At 43.1% G+C, this 11,472-nt stretch overlaps 2 protein-coding genes across 3 annotated transcripts in view; one reads left to right on the top strand and one right to left on the bottom strand.

Annotated features, from left to right (window-relative positions):
• Positions 1-231: 231 nt before the first annotated feature.
• zcrb1 (zinc finger CCHC-type and RNA binding motif 1) lies at positions 232-4,528 on the bottom strand. Its single transcript, XM_060037984.1, has 8 exons — positions 4,386-4,528; positions 4,163-4,268; positions 4,001-4,029; positions 3,721-3,832; positions 3,150-3,257; positions 2,747-2,856; positions 2,006-2,087; positions 232-647 (listed from the first exon to the last, which is right to left on the bottom strand). The coding sequence occupies exons 2-8, from the start codon at positions 4,244-4,246 to the stop codon at positions 489-491; spliced, it is 684 nt and encodes a 227-aa protein (XP_059893967.1). The 5' UTR covers positions 4,247-4,268; positions 4,386-4,528; the 3' UTR covers positions 232-488.
• pphln1 (periphilin 1) overlaps positions 4,508-11,472 on the top strand; it is a 25,312-nt gene continuing 18,347 nt past the window's right edge. Inside the window, exons 1-5 of one of the 2 annotated variants that reach the window (XM_060037981.1) lie at positions 4,508-4,579; positions 5,239-5,293; positions 5,525-5,589; positions 7,266-7,544; positions 8,908-8,969. In XM_060037981.1, coding sequence (XP_059893964.1) covers position 5,293; positions 5,525-5,589; positions 7,266-7,544; positions 8,908-8,969 — 407 coding nt within the window. In that variant the 5' untranslated portion in view covers positions 4,508-4,579; positions 5,239-5,292. The other variant, XM_060037982.1, reaches the window with a different exon arrangement.

The raw sequence follows: 11,472 nt of genomic DNA, 5'->3' as shown, positions 1-11,472 counted from the left end.
CCCTTTAATGTCTAAGCATGCACTATCCTTTTTACTCGATATCCCCATCCACCGGATCGACTTCAAACACCCCACCAGGGAATCCCTCTCCGGATATGCTTGCTTTCCCCCCCATAAAAGCACAGGAGCACAATGCTGACTGTGCAAGAGATTGGTTAACCACAACCAAGCATCGCATCGACGAGTTTCTATGCCTTAAATACATTCAAATAATAAACAAAGAACGGTTGATACTTAGTTTTCTATGAACAGTTTATTGGCCAGCATAAGACTAAATTAGGTAATCCATACAAAAAAACACTATTTACATGGAATGGAAAAGAGCTAATATTACACATTTTACTCCAAATGTGAGACATCTGTTTTCCACAGTCCTGACACCTTATTCAACCGAAACAATACATATTAAAAAAGGGGCATTCAGTATAAAACGATTAAATATGTAGGCTACATTTAACACACAGCCTATGACCTCAATCCCCACAGGATCAGTCACTGAGCTCCTCTTCGTCACTGAAGTATGCACTCTTTTTGATCCGGGGTTTCTTGGAGTCGTCAGAGGTGGAGGCTTGAGGTCTGTCGTCGTTAAGGGCAGCCGCTTGTTCCCTGTTCCTCTTGCGTTGCCGTTCGCTGTCCAGACTAGCTTGCTGTGAAGGACACACAAACAGAGAAGAAGGAAGATGGCACCAGAAAGAATGGAGAGTTTGTGGTGGTGTCTGTTTGCAGGGAACGAAATGGAATCCATTCATTCCATTCACACTCAGAGCTGCTGAAGGGACGATTTGAGATATGTCAAGAGAGAGAGAGAGAGCAAATCAAAGAGAAAAACAAGCAAAACAAAATCCATCATTTGGAAGTGTTGCATTCAGACCAACCTGTGGTGGAACGGTGAGACCCTTATTGATTCTGGGGTTGTGCGCCAATGTGATTGACAGGCAAGATGGATTCTCAAAAATGAATCACAAATTAGATAGCCTGATTGGTCAGGAATAAGCAGTGAGCATTCGCGACTGAATACAGATACAGAGGCAGGCAGGAACGCAGTATAGCGAGACAGATTAACATCTGACAGGATGGCTGGAGGATTTCTAACAGCTCTTGAATCTTACAGACAGCACCTCACCTAATACCATTGAAAAGTTGATACAGTGATTCCCAACCAGAGTTACGTACATTACTAGGTGTACGTGTTGTGTGGTTCCGAATAGGTAAAACGGAACAATACAGTACAATGATCATGCTACTACTGTAAGCAGCTCTTCAAATGGTGTTGTACGTACGATTTCAGAGCTAATTGAGTGAATTTGTTAGAAATGGTTTAGCCAAGCATCTATCAGCCACAGCAATGCTCTGTGGGAATATCTGTTTTATTGGACATCGCCTGCCTTTGCATGAGCCTATTTCGATTTTGTACTGCTCTTGGCTTATTTCTGATCAAGCAGGGCGTCTCTTTCCTGTCAATCATTGAACAGCAACGCTACTCTATGATGGAGAAATATAGGGTGGGAGGGAGCAGGGAGACAAGGGGATTTTTTTGTAGTTTATTTTCTAAATCTTGCTGTCTTCTACTCTTTTCAGCTCTCTCGCATTAGTACTCTCCGATCTTAACTACAGCAGTTTAACCAAGGCCTTTTCCAAATGTATGTTATTCTGTTGTTTGCTCCAATATTGCTCCTATCAAACTCTCTGGGCCCTTTGTTCAGGTATGTTGGACCAAATATGGTTTATGAAAAAAGGGGAACCTGGAGCCGTGCATGAAATTGTTTAGGTGTGGATGGGGGACCACTTGTTTAAGACAGAGAGCACAGTGTAACAATGGTTACCAAAGGCAATTTTTTTTTTTGTCAAACCACATTCTCTCATTCTTTAGAGGAGTAGCAAGTCTACTAAATGTGACAAAGTAGACAGTGCTAGTGATCCAAAGATAATGATTTTTCAGTCACACTACATTCTCTCTGTTTCCGGAGCAGTAGCATGTCTACTTAGACAGACATTAGGAACCAACCTGGAATGCTATAGCTTGACTTAGGCTGTCCAGAGCTGGGTCTTCACCTCCCTCTTCCTCACTTTCTTCTTCCTCTTCTTCACTAATGAGGTAAAAAAAAATCAGGACGAGAGAAAAATAGTCGTTTGACAGTTTTGGTTATTTGTGTAGAGTTAATTGTTAGTGTCAGATTTATTTATTTCTTATTCTTATTCTTTCCCTTCCTCCATCCTTGTGTCTCTCTCTTGTACACCCACTAGCACCTGCCATAGAAAACTCTCTGGTCATTGGCTTTTAATTCCAATGGAGTTATTGTGCTGATCTTTCACTCTGTCTTTGTATTGGTTATTCTGTGTGTATAAATTATAATTTTCATATTAATTTATGCCCTAAGTCACCTTAAAAGTCTATACTGTACATTCAGTGCATATGATAACATTTACATTAATTTACTTGACTAATACACACATAATCATTCAAATTATTTTGACCTATAGGACATGGATGTGTGTGTGTGTGTGTGTGTGTGTGTGTGTGTGTGTGTGTGTGTGTGTGTGTGTGTGTGTGTGTGTGTGTGTATTTTATTTTCATATTTATTTTGTGTATTACTGCATCAAACATTCCTCCAAATCGAAATGAACATTTTTAAAAAAATACATAATATTACATACCAACATATGCATTTAAATGTAGCAAGTTCTACCTAATAAGGCATTATCATATATCGATGGGATATTGATTAAAGCTAAGGTGATTACTTACACATGATCCGTCTGTCCTGCCTTTTTCTTCTTCTTTTTCTCTTTCTTCTTTGGTGGTTCTCGCTCACCCAGCATGTTTTTAGGGCACGCATAGCTCAGGTGTCCCGGATCCTAGTGTAGAAGACAAAAGAGTGGAAGACCATGCATGGACCATCTCTTACTAATGGGGATATCGCCTCACTTTAACAGTTTAAGACGGCACAGTCTTTGAATGTTGGACCAGTTTCGAATATTGATACATTATTTATCTTATCATGTTCCAACATGTTTCATAATTTGAATCTATTAAAAATATCACCTTTTTTTGTAACTGATACCGCTATCCCTAGCCCTTAGACCCCAGAGAAATCCAACCACCCATGTATGTAAACCTTCTTCTGAACATAGAAGATGGACAGACTTACCCCACACTCGTAGCATTTTGTCTTGTCTTGGTAGTTCCGTCTGCGGATGAACTCAGTTGTACGCCCGTTGTCAACAGCAATGCTTGCCTTCACTGTTCTGCCAAACAGCTGAAGGAAAAAGAGTTAGCTGTGAACAGTAGGGGCCGGATAGAGCTGTGCTGTTATGTCTAAGCCCATCCTCCTCATAAATGACATGGACCTACAAATTAACAGTAAGTCCCTGTTTGCAGCCAAGGCCAAAATAAAAAAAAAGGAAGGAAGAAAGAAAGTATAACCAAAGCCTTGGATAAAAGCATCTTTAATCCGCACCCCCTGGGTTCTTACACAATTACATAAAAAATATATATAGGTTTTGTTATTAGTGACATCAATGAAATAGCTCAAAGCAACAATCTTTGAATTCACATTGACTAGATCCATTTAGTCACTTAGTAGATATTATGATTCGAGTTACTAGTGTGGTTAAAAAGAAAGTAAACAATCAATCTTGGGAGTATGAATAGAGGCCTACACATTCAATCGTCTTTGGCTTTAAAGTAAGTTGAAGCCTGCACATTCTGAGGAGTCTCACCTCTTTGTTGTTTAATGCTCGTGAACAGTTTTGGGCTGATTCTTTGTCCAAAAAGAGAACAAACGCCACTCCTTTAGATTGGCGTGTCTCTTTATCCTTTACAATTGTAACCCTTGAAAAACACATTGCCACGTTGTTAATATTATGAATTATATTTTCGTAAGGAGAATTTACTCATGTGGATATACTAACAAGAAACTTCAGCACAACAACGTATGGTTGAGGACCACACGCAAGATACAGGTTCTTGAAAATAGGGTTTTTGATGTGATGCACTTACTTCACAACTTTGCCATACTTGGTGAAAAGCTGAAACAAAAACAGATGACAAATACCTCAGTCGAAATTGGTTGCAAACACGGTACACTTGGAGTTAGTCTATGCAAATATATAACACAATCACCAAGTATTGATCATATTGTGGTTTAAACTGCTACAATACCTTATGAAGGTCGTTGTTGGTCAGAGAAAAAGGCAGATTCGACACATACACAGTGCTCTTACTTGGTGCCAAACCCCCGCTCATGTTGGTCTCATCTGGTAGGGTACTGGACATATAAATTGGGTTTAATAAGTATGAATTGTCAAAGAAATGCAGACGCATGCATAATAACATAAATTGAAATACTCGTCTACCATTCTTATTACTTTAACAGACAACTCACCCACAACGTGAACCCCAATCAAAACGATTATAGTATGGTGAAATGAAAGGATTAAAAACCTGCTAAAGTCTAATATGAATATGTATTATGGTACGAATCCAACGAAAACGAAAACATTATGTCGCAGGGCAGTGACGTAAGGCGCGCCTCGTCCAATCAGAGCCACTGTCACTGCAGATACCGACGAAGTCGAGGTGAGACTCTTTTCCTAGCATGCATGCTACAGCTACATGGTTATTGTTTCGCTTTCATACCAATTATTGGCGTCTGGTCAACAGGCTCACGTTGCCTTAAACAGTTGGCGTGGTTTTATTCAGGGATTTGTGAGGCTAGGTCGTTCTGAGCCGAGGTAATGTGGTTATTTCTGACGAAGCTGTATGGTTGGGGCATTAGCAATAGTGTCATTCTGCCATAAGAGACCATAGGGTAGGAATCTGCCTCAACACAAAGTTAACTGTTGTACTTTAAAAGTTACACCTCTGCTCAACTATTTGTAGTGATCAAGTTGTATGGAAACTATTGGATACACGTATGCATGTGTGAACACTGCTGGAAGATTACAAAAGTGGGTCGTCTTGTAACGTTGTACGCAGTCGTTCACTTTCGCTTACCTCTGATGCATCTCCAATCATCTCAGTTCTGGGACATTGCAAGGGATGCACTTCAAATGCATACGCGCAAATGCAGTTTCGTTAAAAATGATACACAACTATCTGTTAGACATCAATGATTTCAAATATTTAAAAGAGGCTCGTCCCCTTGAAGCCCTCTTCTAGGAGTCAAAGTTCAATCTTTGCATTGATCAATAATAGTCTTGCCTGCTTGCACTAAACTTGTCTCCATCTTCCAATAGATCGGGTTGAAGAGCTTTTTTTGTTTAAACTCTCTGCAAGCTATTTAGCTAACAAGTAAGTCTCTTTTCATCCTTGTTTTGTATTTCTTTATTCAACAGTGGCTTAAAAAAGCACCATAAAGTAGAGGATGGTGTTAAAGACATTTAAAACAACTATAAACTAAGACTAAAATATAGTATACTCGATAAGAGTTAAAATATAAATGTGATCTTTAACGGTAAAGGTAGGTATTAAGGTAATCTTCTTTATGAAACTGCCTGTTAATCCTTGGTCTCCCCCTCCCAGTGACGTATAGAAGAGAAAGGAGTACGCGCGATGTTTACGAGGAGCGCTTCATACCAGACAGAGCTGTGAGTCCCTTGTTTATGTCGTGACTATCCTTAGCCTAGGCATGGTTTGATTTGGTTTTACATTGGACCAATCATAAGTTGATTGGACCATTTAAAAGTATTTGTAACTGTGGATCTCTGATATTGTATCCCCATTCTCTCATTGTGAGAGACATTCTGTCTGTTATGCATGACAAGATTTGACATTAGTGATATGCATCCGTCATCTTGTCGGATGCAAATCTACTCTAATGGCTCGTTCTATGATTATCTAATGAGTCTCAGGCAGCGAACAATGTAAATGAGCAACCTTTTTAAAAGTACCAAAACGTAAAATCTACACTGGGTGTTTATAAGTGGTACCGCAGACCAAATTCGCCAATCAGATAGAGTTCTGTCCGCCAGCACCCTTCTACACAAACTCGAAGCTCATGCCGGTTGCCAGGTTGAAATCATTGTACATACAAGAATAAAAAACAAGCCACGCACAACTATATATTTTGACAATGACAATTGATAAGATATTGTACACATTTGCAGTTTATTTATTATTATTATAAACCAGCTCATCTAGCATCCTTCTAGAAATCCTTCCGGGCTCTTAATTGTCTCCAGCTTTCAAATTCAACTCAAAGATTTACCAATGTTTTAGCACAGCTTTGTCATTGAGCTTTTGCAAAGGAGGCCAACGCTTTTAAGGTTGGGTCGAGTCTAGTTCTACCTCAGTTGATCCAGTTTGTTTGCTCTTCCAATTATTTCATATCTTGCAACGCAGGGTGCTCTGAGAATAGTGGATGATAACACAGGGCAAAACAAAAACACACATTCGGACCTGGAATGGAAATGGCAAATGAAAAGCTCTGTTCTCTCCCCCTGTTATCCCTAAAGCCCATCCAAGCATGTTTTTGGTAGGCTACAAGGTTGAAGTTCACTTATATTAATTCGATTACATCTACGGGATACGTGGATGTCCACTGGCTGTAATTGACCAAAGAAGGCGAGACTGCTGAAAAATACAAAAATAGGATTTATCAGATTCCTCTGCAGAAATGAGGCAATTAACCTAGGTCACTGTTGCCTTCTAATTAGTGTCCACGCAAACTGATGTGTTTGATGGCACATTTCCACCCAAAATATATTTTAATTGGGATAATATTTACTCAACCTTGGTAAATATTGCTCAGTTTCAGGAAGCCCTGGCTCCCTTTTTTATATTTTTATTAGTGCGATAAAAACCCAAAGTGCATTTTTTATGGAACATCAAATTAGGGCAATACTTAAAAAAAAAAGGACATATCGTTCGTCTCCATCTTGTGTTCATAATCTATCCAGTATGAGCTGAAGTACCACAAATAAGAAGCTTCACAAGCTTTCCAAGCGGCTGTACTACTTTGGGTCAAGTAAGCGGTATCTTAAGGCTCAGTCGTGAACTGGTTTTGGTTTTAGTTAGCGGACCAATCACAGCCTTTGCTGCTGCGTCGCCTCGACGCAAGGTAAAACATTTTTTTGGAGGCGCACGTCGGGCCCCTGCGATGGACGCAATGAGAGTCCGCGAGGACGTAACGGGTCCCCCGCAAACCCCCTTGCGTTGGGTCGACGTGGAACCGTCACGAAGCCTTTTACCCCAGAGTGATGTAGAGCGAGCGACGGCGCCGATGAGGCCCGTGGTGTGACGTCTCCCCATGTGTTCCTTCCAGATGACCTACCCCCGAGCGCCGGGGGGGGCCGGCGGGGAGAGGAGGGGTCCGTTCGGCCGCCCGGACGAGGACTACGGCCGTGGCGGCGGCGGCGGCGGGGGCGGGGGCGGCCGCGGCGGCGGCGGGGGGGGGTACGAGTACGAGGGAGCCCCTCGGTACTTCCCCAACGGTGGCGGCCCTCGCAGTTACCACACCGAGGAGCAGAGGGGTTACCATGGCGACGGCCGCGGCAACCCCCACTTCCCCGCCGAGCGCCGGGCCGGACCGCCGGCGAGAAGGGTGAGCTACGATTTTTTTTATTGGTTGTACTTTTATTTTATTTGTGTCCGGGGCGTCTTTACAGCCCCCCCCCCGCTCTGCACTCTCCCATTATAAGAATCTCTTTGGCCGACCAGTGTGGGAGAAAACACGGATTACTCGGCCACCTTGCATCACCAGACCAATTTCGGAAGTAATGGTCTGGAACCTGTATAGCATTAGCATTGTGTCGCGTCTTATCCTAGATATCTTTTTTGTGTTCGGGGGAAAGGGTTAACCTATAGAAATTGTAAGTGCTAAGTTGGCACTTGTTTCTATGAACAACCTTACTGGACCGAAAGTGTTGTGTTGTTGTTACTCTTCTCCTGACAAATTTACCTATGTAAGGAACTTTGGTTAAGCGTATGCTAAAGTGCCAAAATGTAAATGCAAATGTAAACAGGCCTCTCAGTTCATTTTCGTTTTACAAGGGGTATTGCCAACGAGCATGGACCAAAAGTCCTCTGGACGCCGTTGGAAGGAAGTCTTATCAGAGCAGGGAAACGTTAGATTTAACCAAATCATGTCGGAAGTACGGCAAACACATCTTTCCTTATCAACGACAGCTTTAAAAGCAGCTGTTTGTTCGTCTTTTAGAGAAAATACACCGGCCAGTTTGTTCAATACTGTCGTGTTTCACATCCGTGGGAGCCATCATGGCTGTGTACGAAAAGGTACAATAGGTAAACAGTTGTGTTTTGCCCAAGCAGGCTGGAAAATATGTCTGAAAGGAAGGAGTGGGCTGCCAGTTGCATCCGCCAGAGTAAATAAAACATTGAGCTTGCAGATATGTCTGTATCCCAGGTTAGGGACGCAATGTACATAGAGGTAACTCTCACTAAAATATAGACATAAGATTGGGAAAACTAGGAAGAAGCATTCTCTGTATTTAATGGTGATACAATAATGGTGTCCAACATCTATAGTGGAGCGCTGGTCTATGCCGCCCCCTAGTGTTCAATCTGCGCACATTCTAGTTAAGATCAGTGATTCAAATCCATAGGGATGAAGAGCTGTATTTTATGGAAACCTTATACTCGTACACGTGTAGACTTTTAGGAGTGTGAATGTTTTTGCATCCACGTAAGCGGGGGTATTAAGGCAGCACTTAACGCGTCCGGGATGTGTATTATTGATCCCAAAGGATTAGATTTGCTGTACGAGGCGGGTAATTGGAGGACGACGAAACATTACACCCACCTCCGTTTTGCACTTGGTGATGTAATGGTTGTTTAAAGAAAACAAGCCGGAATATGTTGTTTTTTTTGTTTTGTTTTTTTATTCTCTCCTGGTGTCGTTCTCACCATAACCGTGTGTATGTTATGTGTGCTTTATTGTTTGTCAGGAGGAATACCCATACAGAGTACCCCGGGAAGACCCCCATCCACCGCGCACGTCCGAGTTTGGGTAAGACTTGCTGGTTCAAATCTGTGTTTGACCCAGCGATTGGCCCTGGCTGAAGAGAACCCTTGCCCCTGTATATTTGTTTCTTCCCCCATTATGTTCAGTTTATAACTGTGAAGTAAGGCCCATTGGAGGACTTTTAGTTGCGTGAGTGAACTATAAAAAAGTGCAGGTATATTAATTTGTCGGATTTTTTCCATGTCTTTTGTTTACATTGTCCTTGTTGCTTACCTGCTGCTTGCCTTTCAAACCAAATATAATCCCCTTTTTGAGCTATTTGGGTACTTGGTTGGCATTAGAGACAAAAATATTTACAATAGATATGAATAGTTTTTTTCATGATGGAATATAAACCCCATCGCCGTACCACAACACAGTCCGGCCTGTGCTATGAACCAGAGTTCGGTGGGCCCTGCCTCTGCTCTATCCCATAGGGATGGCGCGGTTTGGCCTAGGGATCAGGGGGGGGGGGGGCACGCCTCCATTCTTCAATAACCTAGTGTGAAAGGTTTATTTGTATAGTACAGTACATCATAAATCACGGACGTGTGGTCCAACCTGTGTCGGCCCTGCCTCCGCCTCATTCCTTCACCCCTTCGCAGTGCTCCATTCAAGGCTGTGTCTCAGACCGGCTCCCGGAGACCCGGGCTGGCTGCGGCTGAGCGGTGAATTATACTTCTGCGCCGGTCCGCTGGCCTCCGGCCGGCTCCCTCGTGGGTCTCCAAACCGCGGGCGTAGATCACGGAGGTGGCTGCCGTAGCTCAAACGCACCCTCCAGAGAATGTACCCGCCGAGATGGCTTTCCCGCTATGACCCGTTAGAGCAGTTGAAGGGGTTTTCAAATTTACTCGATCATTTGTACAACGTTTCTTCTTGTTATGAAGATCACCAGATACTCAGTAACTCAATTATGCTGCTATTTCAGCGCAGCTTTATGTTTCAACTTTAAATGATTTGGCCGGGTTTTTTATAGTTTAATTGATGGCCCTTTCTAGGTCCAGATTACAATCAGCCAGTATTTCCGTGCGGCTCAACCGCCCCCCTTCTCGTGGTGTAGCCACGTTCCGTAATTGGGCAGTTGGCGATCCATTGACGCCCAGTCTGTTCCAAACTGCTTTGAGCTGGTTACGAACCAGCTCCCATGGCTGTGATTTGGTTTGTCAGAAACAAGTGAGCGTATGCAAGCTGCCCACCTGCCAGACTCAAACTAACATGTATGAAAAAAGACACGCATCGAATAAAAGACTTGGATCTAATACAATACTTAAAAAATATATGGAAGACGTATGCACATACACAATAAAATAGTATAAATGTTAATATGTGACACTTACATTTTTTGCAACAGTCATTGTAATGTAAAAAGAACATAAAATAATATAATACTTGGGACGGGTTGAGTCATCGGGGCCAGTGTTGATGTTGGATTCTGGCGTCGGGATCCTTGACGAAGCGCAGGAACGGAAACAGTCGTGTTCACATTCCTGGACCATTATCTGGGCCCGCTGGACCCGTTCCACCTTGTGTGTTTACACCACATGCTGGTGCCGGGTCGACACCATATTAGGCTCTCTCCTCGCCCTCTTATCTGAACACTGCTCTTTGTTACGTTCCCTGGGCTGCTTTTGCTTTTTGTTCCAAACACAGAGTCAGGTTCAATATCACTTTAGGTTTCTTAAAAAAGATAAAAACCTTTCCGCCCGTGACTGAAATCCACCCACGGATGTTTTGGAGGGAAAAACCTAGGATGGGAAAAACCTAGGATGGGAAAAACCTAGGATGGGAAAAACCTAGGATGGGAGGATGTGAAGTTCCCCGACACCAGGGGGTGTGGGGTTCAGTGTGGAGCACAATCACCACTTTTAAATAACCGTGAGGTGAATGGGTTTCATCGTTGCTCTACAGCAGTGGTTCCCAGCCTTTTTTCTCCAGGGCCTCCCTAATTCACTTCTGATGGAATACGCAAAATTAAATCCTTTTTCGCGCAAAACCTCTCCAAAACCTGCTTTGATATACTGTCAGCTGACATTTTTTCCATATGTTTTTGCTATCGAGTCTGGTTTGTTTGTCCGAGGTCGTCATGGTAACAACGGGGGGGAATGACTTAGCTGCAGGTCTATTTTCAATCGCGGGGTCCGTGTGATCTAAAATAGTTCTTTCAAGCTCGGATGAGCTGTTATAAAGGCAGGCACGGGCACACTGCTGCTGCATTTGCTACATTCTGAAAGTGCGGCACTCCTCGGACGTCAATTTGCCTCTAGCCATCAGAGGCTTCACTCCCCCCCTCCCTTGGCTCTCTGGCGCCCCCCCCAGGTTGGGAAGCACTGCTCTACAGGACTTAAGCTTCATGGTTCAGCTTGTGCGTCTTGATCTCTGCACAGGGATGCATCGGCATCTCGTCTGCATGCAATGCACATCATGCAGTGAGTCAGTAGGGGAACACGATGGCCTCGCTAGGCGGGATTATGTAGTGGGCAGGATGTTTGAATCCCCCGGTTCTGTGTTT

Source organism: Gadus macrocephalus, chromosome 19 (assembly GCF_031168955.1).
Source record: "Gadus macrocephalus chromosome 19, ASM3116895v1".
In the NCBI taxonomy this organism is placed as follows: domain Eukaryota; kingdom Metazoa; phylum Chordata; class Actinopteri; order Gadiformes; family Gadidae; genus Gadus; species Gadus macrocephalus.
The sequence above is the reverse complement of the archived record's forward strand: the minus strand, read 5'-3'. Positions and strand labels throughout refer to the sequence as shown.